The 19,906-nt window shown below is 53.9% G+C and overlaps 7 protein-coding genes across 7 annotated transcripts; 3 read left to right on the top strand and 4 right to left on the bottom strand.

Moving 5' to 3' along the window:
• Positions 1–1,341: 1,341 nt before the first annotated feature.
• On the bottom strand, positions 1,342–2,960 carry A1O7_06274 (G2/mitotic-specific cyclin 1/2; the record flags this gene model as incomplete). Its single annotated transcript, XM_007760277.1, has 4 exons — positions 1,342–1,415; positions 1,466–1,604; positions 1,651–2,880; positions 2,952–2,960. The coding sequence occupies 4 exons, from the start codon at positions 2,958–2,960 to the stop codon at positions 1,342–1,344; spliced, it is 1,452 nt and encodes a 483-aa protein (XP_007758467.1).
• Positions 2,961–4,242: 1,282 nt separating this feature from the next.
• On the bottom strand, positions 4,243–6,711 carry A1O7_06273 (uncharacterized protein; the record flags this gene model as incomplete). The annotated part of the gene is made up of 1 exon (XM_007760276.1): positions 4,243–6,711. One exon carries the CDS (start codon positions 6,709–6,711, stop codon positions 4,243–4,245), a length of 2,469 nt encoding a protein of 822 aa, XP_007758466.1.
• Positions 6,712–7,364: 653 nt separating this feature from the next.
• On the top strand, positions 7,365–8,048 carry A1O7_06272 (uncharacterized protein; the record flags this gene model as incomplete). Its single annotated transcript, XM_007760275.1, has 1 exon — positions 7,365–8,048. One exon carries the CDS (start codon positions 7,365–7,367, stop codon positions 8,046–8,048), a length of 684 nt encoding a protein of 227 aa, XP_007758465.1.
• Positions 8,049–8,226: 178 nt separating this feature from the next.
• Positions 8,227–9,383, bottom strand: A1O7_06271 (uncharacterized protein; the record flags this gene model as incomplete). The annotated part of the gene is made up of 5 exons (XM_007760274.1): positions 8,227–8,379; positions 8,438–8,588; positions 8,830–8,863; positions 8,977–9,063; positions 9,161–9,383. The coding sequence occupies 5 exons, from the start codon at positions 9,381–9,383 to the stop codon at positions 8,227–8,229; spliced, it is 648 nt and encodes a 215-aa protein (XP_007758464.1).
• Positions 9,384–13,081: 3,698 nt separating this feature from the next.
• On the top strand, positions 13,082–14,698 carry A1O7_06270 (uncharacterized protein; the record flags this gene model as incomplete). The annotated part of the gene is made up of 1 exon (XM_007760273.1): positions 13,082–14,698. One exon carries the CDS (start codon positions 13,082–13,084, stop codon positions 14,696–14,698), a length of 1,617 nt encoding a protein of 538 aa, XP_007758463.1.
• Positions 14,699–15,701: 1,003 nt separating this feature from the next.
• On the top strand, positions 15,702–16,863 carry A1O7_06269 (uncharacterized protein; the record flags this gene model as incomplete). Its single annotated transcript, XM_007760272.1, has 4 exons — positions 15,702–15,770; positions 15,832–15,842; positions 15,953–15,982; positions 16,056–16,863. The coding sequence occupies 4 exons, from the start codon at positions 15,702–15,704 to the stop codon at positions 16,861–16,863; spliced, it is 918 nt and encodes a 305-aa protein (XP_007758462.1).
• A 774-nt stretch (positions 16,864–17,637) lies between these two features.
• On the bottom strand, positions 17,638–19,329 carry A1O7_06268 (uncharacterized protein; the record flags this gene model as incomplete). Its single annotated transcript, XM_007760271.1, has 1 exon — positions 17,638–19,329. The coding sequence occupies one exon, from the start codon at positions 19,327–19,329 to the stop codon at positions 17,638–17,640; it is 1,692 nt and encodes a 563-aa protein (XP_007758461.1).
• Positions 19,330–19,906: the final 577 nt, after the last annotated feature.

Here is a 19,906-nt window from a genome sequence, read left to right as displayed (position 1 = left end):
TCAGTCTAGAATCACAAGGGAACCGTTCCCCCTCTTCCACGACATCGAGACAGAGACAGGGATAGGGACAGTGACAGTGACATCGATAGGGACAGGGACCTCAAGTCTGACACAATCCGCTGACGTTACCCATCCCGATTATTCGACGTATATATCAACGCTAGACACAGCCAAGATAACTTCTGCTTCTGCTTCCGCGCTCATCCCAGCGCACGATCAAGATCAAGATCAAGGTGATCTCCAGAGCCTGAGCCGGAGCCAGAGCCAGAGCCAAGCACAAGTTGAGTATGGCCAAGGACCGTGGTAACGCATCTCCGACGAGGTACGGGACGGATGTCTCGCACTCCAGGCTACGATGCAGCTGAAGGGTGAGCTGCTGCAGGCAGCAGGCGGCGGATGCAGGTGTAGGTGCAGATGCGGATGCAGATGCGGCAGAACGTGGAGAAGAAGCTGAAGGGGGAGGAAAAGGTCAAGGTCAAACCCAAGCTAGAGCTCGAGGCCATCAGCTCCACTGTCGAGGTCGCCAATAAAGTAATAGCTCTGCAGAATACGCGGACTCGCAGAGCTGTTGCTGCAGCACCTTGCGGCTAGACTAACGTCCATTATTCAGCCATAAATGTGTGGGAGGGCGCATGTGCAGGGCGGATACAATTGCAATTCAAGTGGGGAGGCCTATGCCTATCGACATATGCAGACGCTGAGCCGTAAGACCATAGACCATAGACCATGGAGATATCTGCAGGCAAACGCCATAGACCGCTCAGTAATCCAAAGAGCACCCCCATTGTCACCGTATTATATGCGGTTCGCTGTCGACAAGCAAGTCGCCCCCAAGAAAGACGGACAGGTTCCTTGCAGTCAGTCAAGGACGCAAAAAATCAAGTTCCCAGCTTCCATTTTCCCTGTACGCATAGAACGCCGTGTTTCGCCTTGTGCATTGTTCAAGTAAACCCCAGATAGCATCCATAAGCGAGTCTGCTTTTCCAACGCCATACCATGTTTGTGCGGAGCCAGCTGAAGAGATGCATCCATCAAGATGTTCCACAACTCCCGAGCTGAGAAGCAAGGTCGCGTCGTACAGTGTCGGAAACCGCGATCGAGATCCCCTGTGGTTGAGGTCGTTGGTCGCAAGTTGAGCAGCTTGTGTATCAATGTGATGGTAACAATGCCGATGTTAGTTTATGTGTGAATATCATTTCCAGTCGTCGCAGTGATGGAGACATGAAACATGAGCCAGTCCTGGTAGTTTGCCGGAGACTCAAGGCGGACTGCTTTCCTGAAGGTCAAGCTGAGAGGCCGACTACTATTCAAGAGTGTCTTTCACCATGGCTCGTCGTAACGCTATTGTGAGACCTCGCCAGCATTTCTTCTGCTGGCTCCATAGTCCTTAGCCCACTTCCTCGCCAAGATAGATGCTATGCTCTGTTAGCCCAGGGTCGATAGTTCGTGTCCTGGTATGACTCACCTTTCAAGAACTTTTTAGATGCGTATTTCTTGAACAAAGCCTCATGAGCTACTGGCGCTTCAAGATAGCTGATCAAAAGGTTGAATACTGGCAAGATCTCTTCCTCAGTATAGGCAGCGAACTTGGACAGTGTGGCGTCCTGTCGATGGTTAGCCAAAGTCAAAGGTTGGGAGCTCACAACATACCCAACCACCACGCTCGAAGATCATCCGGGCGAGATACATAGCAGCGGCGGCGATGTGGCTCTGCTTGTATTCCAGGAAGCGGTGGTCCACGAGACTGATTTCCATCAAGTATTTCCCAAGAGTACGGGTTTGGATGTCGTAGTTGTCGGCCTTTGATATTCTCCTCAAGAAGTTCATTGGGTTAGGATAACTCAGATCGTATTTGAGAGTGGACAAGGTGTATCGCTCAGCACTGAGGACCTCCTCAATGGTGAATCCGTCATCGGCGACATGGACGAAGTTGCCAACGTGTGGTGACAGGACTTCTTCGTACTTGGAGGCGATGAACATCGCAGTGATACCAACGAGCTGGAGTTTGTCGAGGGGAACAACCTTCTGCGAAAGGAAGCGGTCTACGATGTTGACGGCCAGGAACAAGGTCTCGGGCAGAAGCCTAAATCGGGTGTGGACTTCGATCAACCAGTCGACAAGGATGCCTCGCATCTTCCACTCGAGGTCGTCTTGGTGATCCATGTAGTTGGGGTTCGGTTGGGTAGCATCCTCCAGAGCGTAGTAGTATTCGAAGATCTCGCGGACGTACTCGGCGCACATCGAAGGGTCTTCCAGGTCCTCAGCATCCAGATCAGCAACGATGTCATGGACATCATCCACCACTTCAACTTCAACATGTGCTTGGGCATGAGCCTCTTCGACCACCTCCTGCGTAATAGACTTCTTTCGTGGACGTTCTTCTTCGGCGTCTGGAGTTGCGTCCTTCGAAGAGGGGATTGTCGAGGTTGAGGTCTGTGTCCGTCTCTTGGTATTTCCGAGCACACCGGAACCGCTGCCAGGCTTCTTGACTTCTGCAGAGGAAGCTTTAGGTTTGACATTGTTGTCTTTGACACCCAGCGCAGCCCTTGACGAGTTGGTCCTTGAGAGCTTCTGAACGCCTCCGGCGGTAGTTTGAGCGGCTTTCGACTGGAGGCCAGCCTTGGTTGCTGTTGCTTTCTTCCCATCTTGTACCGCGTCGGCGCCCTTCGCAGCATTGGTCACGTCACCCAACGCGCGACGTCTTGTCGTCCCGTTCATCGTGCCGACGGTGGACTTCTTAGTCTGTAAGGCCTTCTTCGCCAGTGAAGTAGTATCATCCGCGTTCGAGAGGCCGGCGGCTTTGGCACGTGTCAGGCGTGTCGATGGAGCGACAGAGTTCTCGTCGTTCTCATTGTTGAGTACTCGTTGCCGTGTACGCGGCTGCTAAGGCGTTAGCTGGTGTCCAAAGACGCGTAAAGGGTGCAGCATTGAATGGCCTAGGGAGGACATACAACAGGCATATCGTCTTTTTGACACCGTGACGGCGAGGGAACAAGTGCACGTAGATATCAAGAAGAACTTAAGGAAGCCGACGCTATCGAAGAGCAAGCCACGAGCCTGCATCCGCGAATGAATTAGCATGATATTGAGGAATTCAGTATGATTGGGGAATGACGCACGAGCTTCTTCAGGCGTGTCTGGGCGTGTAGTAATGTCGAGACCAAGAGGCCGTGCGGACGACTGAGGATGATATTGTTAGCTGGCAAGTGTATTGTATCCGAGTCGGACTCGATTCGAGCGTGGTGCTGTGATTGTGCACCGACTTGCTAGGGCGCGTCGTTTTGGTGGTTGTAGTGAATCCCAATGGGACGCGGTTGGTTGTGATACGTGGAGCTGACGGTGAGGGAGATGTCAGCTGCGACTGATTGACACACGGCAAACAGATCGTAAGGCAGAGGAGAGGTTCTCGAAGGACGGCATAGGAGATGCAAGGCGGAGGCGAGGTCGAGGGCTGTTCGAAACGTGGTAGGACAAACAAGAGGTGGTGGTGATGGTGATGTTCGCAAGAGTCCCGTGGAGCTTCTGTTGTTTTTCCTTGGCAACGCTGCCGGCCCGAAGTTTTACACTGCAGGCGAGTCGCGCGCGCCAGGCCAGCCTAAGTGGTGCTGGGTGGAATCGCGGTGCGGTGCGGTGGTTGGTGCGGGGTGGAGGTCCAAGCTACGTACCTTGCAGGCCTCTTAAGAGCAGACTAAGAGCAAAGTGATTGGAACTTGATGCACAACCTGAGAATGAGAGCAATCTATTGCTGCAGAGTCAATGGATACTCAACCCAGAGAAAAAGCACGCAAACAGCCGGTCAGACCTATACAGGATGGCGGTGGTCAAGATGGTGCAAAGGCAGAAGAAAAGCCTTTTACGCTGTTGATGGGGGAACAAATGGAGCTTGCGGCTTGGTGGCTGCACTTGCTTCACGTCAAGTCGCGCCTGCCGTTGTTTGGGCGTCTCCATCGTGATGCTACCAGGGCAACCGTCATTGCGGGTTCCAGCCAATCACAAGTAATTGCCAGGAATACTCCCCCGTCACTGTTCCTTTGCTCTGCGGTGACGAGGAATTCGTGCTACAATGCTTGCCGGACTTCCGCCACCTACTCGGCTATGCTGTATGTGCTAACTGTAGACGTCAATCCTCGTCGAGGTGACCGTCTCGGTTGAAGTCTGTTTCTCGCTCCTTCGTGTCTCATCAGGCTCACCTTGCTGGTGCAACACAGTCCACTCCGACTGTACGTCCACACCCTGTTCAGGCTACTTCAGAAATCCTCGCTGGAACTCTGGCTTGACAATGCCGTCGAGAACGATTCCTCCTGAAACTTCCTTGTCATGAATTGGCCGGTCAATTGTATCTCCTGCTTCCCACCGAGCAAGCAAACTGTTGCTCTCCACAGGCTTGATGTCTGCTCCTGCTGTGCCCACTGTAATGTGCGTGATCGGATTGGCACTCATCCACGAAGCTCCATTTCCAGAGGGGTATATCCGGACAACGAACGCCATGATCCGATCATCCCACACCACTCTCTCCAGTTTGACGCGTGCTTGCCCGAGTGTTGCAGCGACTTGACTTTTGTCCTTGAGGTCCTTACCGTTGATCGCGTTCTGGAACTCCTCTGTATAAGTTTCCCATAACTTCCGGTTCTGCGTCGCCGAAGCGCGATGGATCAATGTCACGTGGAACTCGCTCTGGATCCGTCGAGACTGCTTCAATGTCCGGTACATACGTGCTTCTTCGGCAGGAGCGTGGTCGAACAACGAGCCCAGGATCGAGTTGATCTTTGGGGCAGGAACCGAGATACTGAAGTATTCAAGTTTACCCATCAGCTGGTCGATCGTCAGCGCCTTTTGCGGCTGGCTCTGTGCCGGCTTCTGCTGTTTTTGAGACTTCTCGCTAGAAGTTGGCTTGCTGAAGGATAGATCGTGCTTGGTAGTAACCTCCTCGCCGAGGGCAAAATCTATGGCGGCCTGCATGTCCTCGTCACTGGTCATCTCTTCTGGGAGAAGTCCAGGGTATGCGTTGTACAGATGCGTGACTACCGTCTCCAGGTTCTCCAGAGACGACGCAGAGACATCCAAATCAATGACTTCCTCGAAATTAGAATCAGGCTCGGCATTGGTGTCGCATCCCTGAAAGCGATCCAGGAAGCCTTCCATGATCCCAATAATCTCCTGCGGTCCTTTGCTCTCCGCTCGGATGGTCTGGTGATTATCTCCGCGTTCCAGGACACGCTGGCGAGTGACTTTGCGAATCTCGTCGAGCATTTGAACTTTTGGCTCATGGACGTAATGCAGCGCCACAAATCTCGCGTCGGGGATTACCTTGTTGATGTCCTCCATAATCTGCGCACGTTCTCGGCGTTGATGGTTGTTGCGATCAGCAATGACCACTTTGTGAGTGGCCATGAGGTTGGTTATACCGAGGGCGAACCGCGCTGGACGACCTCTCTGGCCTTGGATGTTGTCATTCTGAATATGCCCGAATCCGAAAAGTTTCACCAGCGCAGTTGCAACAGTTGTCTTACCACATCCAATTGTTGCAATGGGAATGAGGACAACATTGCTGACTTCAGCGCCATGTCCCGCGCCATGGCCTTCGGCCTCCTCTTGCTTGATTATGTCCGACCCCTTCTTGCCAATCTCCGCTAAAAAGCCATCTCGCATTCTGATGATGCCATGATTCTGCTGATAGGCCTTCGCCAAGGACGGATCTTTGGCTAGTTGACGGCGCGCGTAGAGCAGATACGCCTCGGTGATCTTCTGATGCTTCTTGTACTTGGGAGGCTTGCCGGAGATTACGGCTTTGGTGCACTCACGCCATTGTCGGTACATGAGATATGGCTCGTCAAACTTGAACTTGAAGAACCAGTCCGGGGCTCTATCCCGATCCTTACTTCTTTTCTTGCATCGAACCACAAATCCTTCCGTGTCCCGTCCTTCCCAAGAACCCGTCTCAGCACATTTGTTGAGGAACTGCTTGACCTCATCGAGTGTCTGGATCATAACATATTGTGCCTTCTTGAACCCCCACTGGTCGGCAAACTCGTGCACTTCTGGGCCCGATAGCGTGGCAAATTCCGGGAGGTTGAAGTTGATGCCGTGAAGATATAGCCCTGCTGCTTCTGGTGGGTATTCAAGGACGTGTTCTTCAAATCGGTCGTCACATAGCTCGCCAACGGCGGTGGCATTCATCTCTCTCAACCGTCTTGCCAGGTCTCTCGTGGTCCTCCCGACGCTTTCTAGATGTCTCTTGATCCATTTCTCGCCTGCATTTGCGTGACTCTCATTAACATCGGACCGCGTGCCGGTGGAGTGCTTGCTGCAAACCAGCAAAGTGCCATCTTCAAGTCCAGAGAAGAAGATAATGCACCCGTTCTCCTTGACACTTAGCTCATAAGGTCCAGCCGTCTCCTGCTCAATGTTGCGCCATTGTGTACTGGCCACCTCGTTGATGTTGAAAAACTTGTCGTATCCACGAATGCAGATTTCCGGAGTACCATCTGATCTGTGGGTGGTGAAGAGTCCGCGAGCGTAGGTGGGAAGGTCGTCTCGTTTGTAGTCCCATTCTTGGAAACGCCAGGAGTCGACGGTGATGCCATGAGTTCCTTCAACCTCGAAGGTAGTCTTCTTACACGAAAAACTCTTCTTGCCTCGGGGTTTGCCCTTCGATTTGGAGGCTTCGAGGATTTGGACGAGTTGAGCAATTTGGTGAGGGTCCTGGGCCATGTTGTTTTCTGGAAAGTGAGAACCGCTTTTAGAGCTGCTTTTTCAGCTGGACAAAGGCACTCGAAGCAGGCCGAGAGGAATCCACGCCCCTGCTTCGCTTTTCAGGTAACGGGGACGGAGAAGCAAACTGTGGTACCAAACAGCTTGTTAGAAATTGAAGCAGCAGGGTAGGCAGAAGAGAACGTTAGACTAAGGGCAGTCACTGCTTGAGCGCGAGGAAGGCGCCCTCTCGATTTTCTCGGAGCAAGCAACCACTGCACTCCACGATCGCGTTAGCCACCAATGAGTCACGGCCTTAGACACAAGTAGATTTAACGTAAACCGGAGAATCAAGCGTACGACGTCCGTGGAAATTGCAATTGTGTGACGCCAGTTGAGCAGCGCTCAGCCTTGCTGATGTCACAGCCAACAAGTTCAGCCTTGTAGCCACTGCCTCCACCAGTCAGAACCCTGCAAATTCGGAAGAAACATGACTCAGAGGAAGTCCCTCCACTAGATATATCTTCTTCATGGCGGCCTTGTGGCTCCGGTTTCGTATAAGTTGATGGCTTAAAGACTGCAGGCTGAAACTGTGGCCTACAACGGCGTGAGCCAATCACCGGTGTCAGCCAGTCAAGAGTCATCAATAAAAGTCTTGTTCCTCACCCCACAGAATGTCGTCTGAAGCCCCTCTGAACCCATTTCTGCTGGCGGCGAACACTCCAGACCCAGATCCCCGCTTATTGCCTCTGCTTCGATCGAGGCCAGAGCTAGCATCTGCGCAAGACGCCCATGGTTACTCTCTCCTGCACGCTGCTGCTTCATACAATCATGTCGGACTCCTTCGATCCTTGGTCAATGAGTTCAGGGTGGATATCAACTTGAAAGATGAGGACGGGGAAACATGTTTGTTTGTGGCTGAAACGATTGAAGCTGTACGATGTCTGCTGGAGGAGTTGCACGTTGACCTACAAGTGCGCAACGAGGACGGTATGGACGCGATGGAGAAATTCGAGTCAGAGCAAGAATTTCCCGAGGTAGCAGAATACCTTCGAAACCACGCTGCAGAGGCACCTATAGCGGAAACTACCAGCGCGGGCGCTGGCCTTGCGCCGAATGGCGTTCAACAGCCACCCGCCCTGCCACCAAATGTTTCCATTAGCATTGGCACGGAGTCTGACACAACAGGTCCCGTTGACCAAGAACCAGACCCTGGGTTCAGGCAACGGATTGAAGAGTTGGCTTCCAGGGAAGACTTCCACACTGCAGAAGGCCAGAGAGAGCTGCGAGAGCTAATCTCCGATGCCGTAAGAGATGTAGGAGGCGACGGCCGGGATGTCCGGAGGCGTGTCGGATGATTGGGACAACGATAACAGTTTCTGCACGAACACAGTTCATGCTCATTTCATGGTCAAGGGTTCAAAGGAGCGGCAGGCGGCAGGCGGGCGGAAGCATAACCGGTTCTAACCGGCAGCATGAGCGTCTTATTGTTCCTACCGCAAACCTCACATAGAAGATCTGTGTCTTACATACGTCTCAGTCGTTCATCCATGCGCTTACCCGGCTGCCTCCCACCCTGGCTGCAAAGCGCAATCCAGTGCTTCCCATTGGAAAGTAGCTCACCAGATACCACACCAAAGCCACGAGCTGCACAATCGCCGAAAATAGAGTCAAAATCGTCGAATGGAGCTAGGCAGGGTGTGAACAGCGTCTTCCAGCATGGCAACACGGAATTGAGGGGACTTACTCCGATCGCGAAGTAGATGGTCATGATGATGGAACCAAAATAGGCGGCAGTAAAGGGGAGCCGAGGGCCTGAAATGAGATGCATGGTATACTGCATCGGTCCCATCAGGACCGCCCAGCTCGAGAGAAACATGAGAGATCCCACGCTCCAACTGTCAAGACCGGTCAGCCACAACCCCGCGTGAGGCCGACCACATGCACGAAGTCGCATCTCAATCGAAAGATCGACAAATGAGCAAGGATGGTTGCCAAGTGTGGCATTGTACTCGCAAACTCAAAGATAGAAAACCGCTGACATCATCATGGGGTTGCGCGTTGTCACATGGCCCTGGACGGGCGCGTAGTGGTGTGCAGCGAATACCGTGGTGCCGGAAGTAGGTTTGGGATACTCACAGAATGACAAATTTGCGTGGCTTCAGGCTCAAGACTATCATCCATGTCACATTAGCATCACTCCATCAAACAAAAGGTTGAAAATCACCTCCCCGCAGGTTTATCCGTTCGGTGCAAGAAGACAGTTACGAGAACAGAAGCACTTACCAGGGAACAATGCAAAGCAGATAACGAAGCATGCTAGAGCGGCCAGATTGCATCCACCAAAGATCATCAGGCGATCCCATCTGCTCACTGTAAGTTCGCAACCGTTAGTGAATTTGATGTCCGTGTCCTACGTCTGCTTCGTAGGATGTCGGAGACACAATAGTCATGCGCAAAGGCGACTCACATGCGAACCAGCCCTCTTCCTCTTCCCTCCTAGACGGCGCCGGTAGTGGTGCCCCGGGAGCCTCGTGCGTAGGTAACTGGACATAGCCTTGTCTTCCAAATGGATTCAGCGACGAAAGCTTTGACAAAATGGGAGTCGAGGACGAGGTATTGGCCGGCACATCCGGGTCTCTTCTCGACCACCCCAACGAATTCATCGAGTCTCGGAAAGACGACGAGGCCATGGCAGCAGGTCAGTCCTAGTGCAGGTTCTGACGGGCCGGACGGTGAGGTAGAGGACGTGACACCTGGCCGAAACAACTTTGCCCACTTTTGACCCTTTGGTGCTTGGAAGATATGCCCCTAGCTCCTTTGGAAGCTTGAAGACCCGGTAGCTTGCCAGCTAAGGAAAGGTAGACAACAATTGGAGGAGGAAAGCAGCCGTGGAGTGGAAAGCTTCGTGCTAGTGCAGCGCAGGGTCCTCGCTTGTGACCAGAATCAAGTCAAGGCTGATCTTGTGGATAGCAGGGACAAGCTAGCGAAAAGCAACGCTGTGTAAAGTCAACCTCCTCCGGGCGCATGCAATTGAACTTCTGTGTTGGAGGGAGCAGACAGGATGGCCCGAACGGGGCAGGAGGCGCCGTCCCGGATGCCTGCAGTGGCTGCTCTGCAAGGTAACGGCCGCGGGGTTCACCGACGTCGTAGAAGGCGGAGAAGGATTCTCAAGGTTGACTGAGGCGAGTGGATATGTGTTAGGGGCGTCGCGGGAGTCGAGGCGTTCGAAGTTGGCCAGAGCGCGTCAAGGCAACTGAGAGCAGGCTGCTGTATCGAGCATAGAACTGATTCGGAAACTTGCGAAGGGGTGAGTGACGAAGGTAAATCCAGCAAGCACCCCAAGCGTAGATCAAGCTGCCACCGCTGCCCTAGGACCAATTCAGCTAACCCCGACAACTCGACAGGCCGCGTCTCCAATCATTCATCTTCGCCTCTCCTCATGCAGGACTCCCTTACTGCCCACCACCATGTATGTATTTCCTGCATGTGCAGTAGAACTGACCCAGTGATACGAAACTAAGCCTTGAACAGAACACAAAGTGCTCTAAGCGCTCCTCCAAGAGGCTGCGTCCGCCGCTAACTAACGGTCCAGCCCACTCATGGTGCTGTCTAAGGACTCATCACTACATGGTTTTGGTAATGCGCGGTTGGAGTTCGAGCGCCTAGCGAGTCCAGCCAAGCTGAAGTTGGGGACCTTCGGATGGCACGAACCGATGGCAGCTCGCGCTTCGCGAGCGGGTTTGCCAACACGAGATCTGCTTGTCAATACCTACTCCATACTCCGTACACCATACTATGTAATTCCGCCACCTGAACCAACACGAGTCTCTCAGTTCAAAGGCATGTTTGGCTCCAGGACGCACGACGTGCCCCACTAAGCTCCGTCCTACTGCTATTCTGCGTGATTGAGGCAAAAGCACTGCAAAAGGTATGTAGATGCTCGATGCACGCCGGATGTAGAACATACCGGGGTTGTCGTACTGGCCTGGCTGAGGCGATCCGGGACTCAAAAGGACGAACATGGCCTATGGGACAGTTTCCTTAGATCTAATCGCCGTGTGATGTCGCACAGCATTCCAGGATGAATGGAAATGTTCGTAAGCCAACCCTTCGACACTCACTGTTGCCACAGGACGTGCCCTGCGCTCCTCTGCCCCAGGTTGGAGGCGCCCTGGGTGGGCATGGCGGGATTGGAACACTGTAGTCATCCGCAAGCTTGATGACTTTTCTGGACCAGCATGAGGACGCACTCCGCAGCCTTGACGGCCTGTTTAGAGGTCGATTGTGGCTTGGACCGACCTCCCACTACCCTGAAAAAAGCGAGCAAATGATCCTGCCGAGGGGCGACTGACCCTTTTTGCCCAATTTACCACCACTTCCGGTGGTCTACTGATTTAGTGACTGCCTTGCTACAAGTCATGCCGGTAAAAAAGGGCCGGAAGGGTGTACTCGGTCATGGCCGTCAGGGTAAAGCCTGAGTTCGCCGCGAGTGATGACCTTCTACATCGGCATCCAAGACATCAAGAAAGTTGGCAAACACTGTAGATAAGACTCACAAGGGAGTCTTCTCCGAGACGGTGATGCCTTTCGGCCTCGGTCTTCACAGCAAATCTAGGGTGCACACCCATCCGGAATCCACCCGCTTCCTCATCCCGCTCATATCAGCCCAGCCCAAGCCTTGCGAATGTACATTGATTGGCTTCCCGTTGGCCTCCGGGACCCTGCGCGCCGCCTCATGTGGCTTTGCGGCAGCAGCAGGGAAGAATGTAGTGAAAGTGAACGAGGTGAAAGGGTGGGCAAACGTACGCAGTGGGGAAGCGTAGCAGGGTGTGAATGCGAAAGGGCAGCCTGTTTCCGTAGTCACACACACAGCCTTGCATGCATATAAAGCCGCTGCCGATCCGGGTTGGCCGTTGCGAAGACTATCTGTCTAGATCTTCCCGTGTAGTCGCATTGAGACCCTGAATTCCTAACAAGCCGTCGACGCTCTTCAGCCGTCTGCGGTTTATCTTGCATACTATTATCACCGATTTGCCCCTCCAAAAGGTCCCCGCCATTGGCAACTTGACAGATCTTAGCTCTCAACTCATATTTGCACTGGAAGCGCTCAAGCTGTCCATCAAGAAACCCTGCCAGTCAGACGTCAAAGTCTCAGCTGTCATCTCACGGCGCACAGTCCAATCGACGTCCTCGTGGCATACTTGACTCAAAGGACTGACCTGTGCTCTCACGACAAGCGAGTTTCACCCCCAGCCCCGCCTCTTGCCAAGGTCGATTCGAGGCCAGATTGAGCCCGGAATTCGATTGGCTGTCTCGATCTTAGGGCATCTTAGGCAGTTGGTGGGTTCCCCGTCGCTTCACTGCCAACCATACAGGCCCCTGTTCTCTTCTCCAAGTCCGTCCCGGCTTCCCGCTCCAGACTGGAAACCCATTCCGCTCACTGGCATGCGGTCACGGATACTCGGCCTCTCCCAAGATTCACTGCACCTCCCCACCCGTCACTGTCACTGCCACAACCTTACCTGACTGTACTCGTAACCTCCCTCCGCACGGACATCGAACAACCACACACCGCATTCTGCCCTTAAACAACAACCCGGAGCCTCGCCATCCCGAACACAGTGTTCAAATTCGCCTCCCACCGACCAATCCATCACGACGACTTCTTGTCTTCAGAAATTCCACTCTGTCACTTGCCCCTCGCCGTCTGCAATACCTGGAGTCACTTCAGCTCCGCCTGTATCCTACCATTAACGGTCCTGCCTCTCGACTAGAACGATAGTGGCCACCTTCTTCCTCACCGCACTCCGCGCAAGTCCGAGAAATCTATCCAGGCGACTCGCAAGGCCGCTCGATTTGCGCACCCTACGGTCGAAAGGTCATCTTTGGTATATCACAGCGCATTGGAAAGAGCAGCATCGACGATTCGGGTCAGACACCACCCCAGATACGCACGGAGCGGGAGATCAATCTGCAGCCGCTCAAATTGGGACAGCCGTTTCGAGTCGGACAGCACAAACGCCTACCTTGCAAGACATTGCTTGTCACGGGATAAGGCCGGCGACTGCGTGTGTTCGCTGACAGCGCATATTGCCGTCAGCATTGCAGCTCTCAACTGGCGACGCCCTAGCGGTAAATTCATCGCTTGACTTGTTCGTCACTTCAAGACGGTCCATTCACTCGCAGATTCACGGAATCGGATTACCCTCGCTAGCCGAGCGTCCCCTTCACTCACAAGCGCATCACCGAATCAGCAGTTCCGATGGCTATCGCCGCTTAATCTGACCTGTTCGCTGAGTGATACCCGATCGACAGCGCGAGCTAAGAACTCGAATTTATTTCCGCTGAAACTTCCTTCAAACCTCTGGGATTCCTTTCTTGTGGGATTATGACACACTCTTCTGCTGGGATGCCTTATATCAAGAGCGAACCCGACGAGTTCGGCAACAACCCAAACCATTTCAGATCATCGTCAAATTTTGGCATGTCTCAAGGCTACGGTAACCAATTCACCAATCAGCACACAAGCTCAGGCGTAGACCCCAACGACCTCACCAATTTTGGGAGCGTGCCGTACAACTACGGCGGAAACAATATGTCCTCCAGTTTCAGCGTGGGAAACTCTGGCTACGGCGAGGATGAATTGCTGGATTCTCTGGGCTTTTCCAACAACGATGGTGATGGCATGTTCAATGACTTCACCACCCTTAACCAACCCAGCAACAACAACAACAAGGGTGCCGGCGGCGCCCAAATCAACTCTCAAAACCAGATGCACAATATTTATTCAAGTACACCCGACAACGCTCCCATTCAGAGCCCATTCCTCAATGGCTTCGACTACAGCCAGTTTCGACCCATGGGCTCGTTGCCACAGCACATGCCTTCTCGTCAGGGGCCTCAGCACAAGCGCCCAAGCATCAACTCGATTCGCAAATCATCAGACCAACGATCTCCCCTAAGTCCCCGACCAGCTGGGATTGCAGGCCTTCAGATTGGGACACCGGAATCGGGACATCTTGCGAACGGTCGTCCCATCAGAGCACCCCATGCCAAAACTATGTCTGGACAGTACGACAGTACACCTGGAAGTTTGCAGTCATACATTGATTCTCCTCTCTCGTCACCTGGAAACGGCATTCAACATGCCGGTATCTCCGAAACACTTGGGCCTAGCCACCACGCCTCGCTACCGGCCAAGGTTGAACATGGCTTCAGTACCAGCAATGCAGAGACCGCAGAGGCGAAGAAGCGAAGAAGACGGGCCTCTCACAATGCCGTAGAGCGCAGACGGCGAGACAATATCAACGAACGGATCCAAGATCTTTCACACTTGGTCCCACAGCATCGTCTGGATGACGACAAGGTCAAGAAGCAATTGCAAAGCAATGGACCGATGTCGCCCACTGTGGGTGCCACAAGCATGAGTCCACCCAATGCCAACAACACCGCTACGTCGTTGCTCGTAGGTGCCGCCGGCCGTCGTGCTGCCAGTAGTGCTGGCAATATCACAATTGGGCTCCCAATCGAGGAGAAGGAGAAAGGCCCTAACAAGGGTGACATTCTAAATGGCGCAGTCTCATGGACCAGGGATTTGATGTGGGCGCTCCATCAAAAGTACCAACAAGAGGATGAGCTTGTTCAGTACATTCAGTCGCTTGGTGGTCAGTGGCCCTTCCAAGTGACGGACGATGAGAGACGCATGCGGTCGGAAGTCTTAGAAGCCATGGAGAAGAATGACCCCAGCACGTTCTCTTACACAAGAACTGATGGCACCGGCCTGCGAGTCCCGCGGCACACTAATCTTGCTGGTGAGCGGATTCAAGGTCACAACAACCCCAGCCTCAGTCCTCAGAGTAACTTCGAACTCAGTCCCGGGTTCCACAGCGGCGGCAGTGGCACCAACAGTGGCAGTGGTGGACCTGGACAACCACAGTTTTGGAACAGCGCTGGACATCCGGGCATCAGCTTCAAAGAAGAAGACGAGTTCATGGAACTGAACTGATGAGCACCAACGTCATTTGTCATCTCCGTCGGAATGTTATCCAAGAACCCAGTGCATGACAACCAGGGAGACAGCACGGCTCATCCGTCCAGCTCCCTTTTCATTGCAAGGATCACAGACCTTGCTTAGCATCTGCATTACAACAAAGGGACCCCAAAGTGGGCTAAGGATCTTCAACACCCACGAGCCTTTTATCAAAGGCTTTCGCGTATGCCCTTCGTTCTTCACCATCACTTTACGGAGCGGGAAATGAGGCGTCTGGTGGTTGCGGCGTGAGATATGTCGTCCTGTCGTTTCAGTTGAGCCTTGCGATTGATACCCCCTCGTTCTGATCTTTCTACTCCCTTTGTCACTCGGCGGAATTTGATTGGGGGCGGTCCAGGCATACATGTATTGTAGGTAGATACAGGTAGTCACCGAGGGGATTGATAATAAGACCAAGAGCGAGCGGACGGGGTACTCTCATCTACTTGAGCGTCTCTCCTCCACAATCTCTGTGGATGCAAATGGTTAGCCCAGTCTCCTTGCAAACAGCCCAAACTCGAATCTCGGTGTAGATGCAATTCATCGCTGGCACATCGGATCGCCCGTGACCCAGTCGCACGCCCATGTCCCTTATCCGAGGGCGGCATTGGCACCGGGGCATTCACCACAGTTGCACTCCAAGCATTGGGGTCGCTGGGGTTGCCCCTGGATCTTCCCGCGTCTCCAACCCAGCAGATCCCAAATTTCGCAGAGTGGTCGGAAAGGGCTGACCTACACTTAATATTTCCGTCACTTATCCGACGTCCAGTCAATTGCGCTTCTACACAGGTAGACATCGGGTATTCGTATCGTGTGGTTGCTTCAATCCGTCGGACATACCTTCCTCCCTCATCAGGTCTCGCCCTCTGCGTTGCCCGCGGCACTTCGAGCTCCTTTGCACTCACCTTCCGCGCCCTTGGTCAGTGCTGGCGTAGTCTTGCAAACAACGGATAAAGCACACGACACTTCAAGAGACAAGATGACCACAGAAAAGCCTTTAGGCTTCGGCTACCAGATCGCCGCTGGGGCAATCGCTGGTGTGTCAGAGGTACGTCTAAGAGCAGGCCCCTTGCTGAGGATGAAGTCTGGCTGACGCACCAACAATGTAGATTCTCATCATGTGAGTTGCTGCCGTCCGGCGCGCGGACACAAACTTGTGCAGCAAAGATGCAATGCAAGACGGGCGCGAGACACAAGCTACGTGCTGGATACTGACGTACGCTTCTCTAGGTATCCACTGGACGTCGTTAAGACAAGAGTGTACGCTTCCACAGACGCTCTTCATGCCGCGCTCCTGACACCCTTAACTTGGCTAACCTGTTTCTTCCTGCAGCCAGCTCCAGGGCAAGGTCCCGATCCCCGGCCAAGACTACTACACTGGCATGGCCGACTGCCTGCGCAAGATTGTCAAGAACGAAGGCCCCTCGCGCCTATACCGTGGCATCGCCGCCCCTATCATGATGGAGGCGCCCAAACGAGCGACCAAGTTCGCGGCCAACGACTCGTGGGGCGTCTTCTACCGCAACCTCTTCGGCGCGCAGAAACAGACGCAGCCGCTGGCGATTTTGACCGGCGCGACCGCTGGTGCGACCGAGGCGTTCGTCGTGGTCCCCTTCGAGCTCGTCAAGATCAGATTGCAGGATCCCGCGAGCGCGGCCAAATATAACGGCATTGTGGACGTAGTGGTCAAGACCGTCAAGGCCGAGGGCCCTCTGGCCATGTACAACGGCCTGGAGTCCACACTGTGGAGGCACATCTTGTGGAATGCGGGCTACTTCGGGTGTATTTTCCAGGTCAAGTCGCTGATGCCCAAGGTCGACAAGTCGCAGCGCACGAAGGCCATGATGAACGATTTCATCTCCGGCTCCATTGGAGGCACCGTGGGCACGATCCTCAACACGCCCATGGATGTCGTCAAATCGCGGATCCAGAATTCACCAAAGATCAACGGCCAGGTGCCCAAGTATAACTGGGCGTGGCCCGGGTTGGGCACCATCATGAAGGAGGAGGGTTTCGGTGCGCTGTACAAGGGCTTCGTGCCCAAGGTGTTGAGACTGGGCCCGGGCGGTGGCGTCCTACTGGTCGTCTACACCGGCGTCATGGATTGGTTCAGAAAGATGGGCGCCCAGCCGATCGGTTAGAGAAGGGAGATCTAGACGAGAATACTGACGACACCAGATCTTGCTTGTCTCCCTTCCTCGTCTGGCTGGGACCATTGTCAAAGGGTGCTGGAGACGCCTGCAGTGGGAACGATGCTCACTTCAGGTCTCGCTGGACAGTGGTTCAGACGGTCGCATCTTCTTCTGCCAGCATCTCGCGTGTTCGCTGCACCGAAGGGGATCGGTTTCAGACGCCCTCAGGCCATGCTGAGGGCCAGCAGAACGGCATACCTTGGACATGTGGGTTCGGGGATTTCGTTCTCAGGAGTGACGGAGGTAAAGGGACTAGGCTGCACATACATACACATCAGCGGAGCGATCGTCTTGCCTGTTCGAAGCGAAAATGCCCGTGGACTCTTCTAATTCGGAACAGAAAACCTTAAGAGATAGATTCTCAGGATTAGAGAGGCCCCAGCAATGCTCGTCTTTCCAAGTCAAGTATTGAACCATGCATACGTCGCACAATACTGTCCGTGGCCATTGCTGTCCCTCCAAGCACGCCACACAAACCCCACTGTTATGCCAATACCAATGCCCGATGCCAATGCTTCGTCCAACTCCAATTGCCTGTAGCCAAGAACATTACCCCTTTTATACTCTGTACAGCCGTATCTACACCCCATGAGCATGACCTCGAAAACTTGGTATTCGCCGCGGTGAAACAAAGGCCTGCCTGCTTCATCTCACTTTGCCCATCACCATAAGGTAACCACGAATATACGACCTGAGTGAAACAAAAGGCCTGCTTCGTCTTAGTCACTTTGCCCGTCTGACATACCACCGATTTCGCGTGCCTTCCTCGAGCTCGACGCCGACCTTCGGTGGTGAACAAGAAGCTTTCGGTTGCTGCTTCAGGCTGGGTGATCTCTTGTCTTCTTTCTTCTTGTCAATGAGTCGATTTTTCCCCGACGGATCAATCTTAACAGACGTGGACCCTTTCTCAGACTTGATTTCAGCTGGGCTGTGGAGTGGCACTTCTACCACCTGGCCGGTTGGATTCGGCCGGTTTTCTGCCAGCTGGCCGTCCGAGTTGGGTGCGTTTCCCGCTCCAGCTGTTGGCGAAATCGCTTCACCGCCCACTTTGATGACAGTACCAGATGACGCTTTCATGGTCAGGCTGGCGGACTCGTTTGATTTCTGTCGGATTTGCAAAGGCCGCTCGGGCTTCACATTCATTGGAGAGGTGCTATCATCATCCCGCTTGGGTCGAGTCGTCTCGTGGCTTCGATCTGGCGACTTTCCTTGGGATGGTTTCGATTTCGAATCCGATTCGGATGCCTTGCCGCCTGTCCATAGTCTTTCGCTAAGTGCGTCCTCCCAGCCTGCGCGCCGTGCAATCTCCTCGAGGATCAAGTCGCACTCGCCTAGCAATTCAATGTCCACCTTGACACCCTCTCGTTGGCATCGGTCCTTGCTGATCCAGATTTGAGGGACCGTGGGGGGGATGTTGAGGAGCATTTCGTTGACGGGTTCGACTTTGAGCGACGTGCCGATGATAACGAGCAAGTCTACCTTACTTTTGTCCAGCTTTAGACGAGGAGCGTAAGAGTCTGCAATTTCTTCGCCGAAGAACGTCATGTCGGGTTTGAGCAGACCTTTAGGGAAACTACTAGCCCTTCCGTTGGACTCTTCGGAGTCGCTGTCTTCGTATTCGTCTCGTTTCCGCTTCTTTCTGCCCGTCCGCCCGCGCTGCTTGGTGTTCCGGGATTTCGGTCCGCCGTCTTGGAGCGAGCATTTGCAGTAGGGCACACCTCCCGCTTGGACCACAGGCATGTACTTCCGTGCTGTGACTCTCTTGCCGCAGCTCATGCATGTGGCTGTTCCCAGTGTCCCGTGGCACTGGATCAGTTTGGATTGCGACACACCAGCGGCGACCTCGAGGCCATCGATGTTTTGAGTGTAATTCGTCAATAACTTGCCCTTGGCTTGTAGCATGGCAATGAAAGCGTGCGTCGGACTGAATTTCGGCACCGACGGAGGAGCAGTGCCGCCATTTGGCGCCACGAGCCCCTGCATCTTGGGGAACACCTTTGCGGCCTGCTTGAAGAATTCTTCCGGGTCGGCCTTGAAGTTCTCGATGTGGAAGAGTTCTTGTGGATCATCGTATACCGAGTCCACTAGGAGGTTGTACACGCCGTTCGCGCTACGAAAGTCGGGCACGCCCAGAGAAGTCGAAATACCCGCACCAGTCAAGACGATGATATTTCTGGATGACTTGAAAAGCGAGACAGCGTGATCCAGCGTGTAGTATTGGGTAAGCCGAGGTCTGATTTGCGGCGTCTTTTTGGCTGGCGACGAGAGCCTCCGAGGCGGCAGCGATGCTGCTCGATCCATGAAGAGGTGGTGAAGCCGCAGAAGCTTAGAAGGAGATGGGTGCTGACCTGGGGTGGATTCGAAGTAAGAACTGCCATCTCGGTGAGCGGGAGATTGAGGCGCCGAGGAAGCCATTTCGTCGATCTCGAGACTTTGCTGTTGTATGTCTTGTTTGGATTTACCGTATGCGCCTCATTAAGGAGATGCAGGCTACACATAACGGTCTGTCATATGCTTACATGAAGGATATGGCGTCGTAGTCGCGGCGACAGTGATTTAGCGGAAGACTCGTGGACTCGAGACGTGAACAGCCTAGTCATGACTGCCTGGCTTGTCGTTGCCTGAGCTGACTGGCGGGTCTCGGACTCGGCGTCTCCGTTCCAGAGCGACCTGGACGACTACAAGCACAACAGCAACCAAGAGATCGAGCGCCAGCCTCGGGACGGTGAAGCGGCTGAGCGTGCATGGGCTGGGCCCCTGAAGCTGGAGGCGGTGCTCGTGTCGTTGGTGGTGCCGGTGGTGCGAGCGAAGCATGACGTCACCGCGCAGTCAAGCACGTGAGCTGGTGGGAGTTGTTCACGTGACTCGTGTAATGGTAACAGTCGACGCGGTCTTGTCTCTCGACGCGTCTGCGCATGTGCAACCGCGATTCTGCTACCTTACCCTCGCTCACTGCAGTCTTTTGGGTGCCGTCAAATCTCAGGCGATGATA

Source organism: Cladophialophora yegresii, assembly GCF_000585515.1.
Source record: "Cladophialophora yegresii CBS 114405 chromosome Unknown aczIN-supercont1.4, whole genome shotgun sequence".
NCBI lineage: Eukaryota > Fungi > Ascomycota > Eurotiomycetes > Chaetothyriales > Herpotrichiellaceae > Cladophialophora > Cladophialophora yegresii.
Note: the sequence above shows the minus strand (reverse complement) of the source record. Positions and strands in the feature narration are given on the sequence as shown.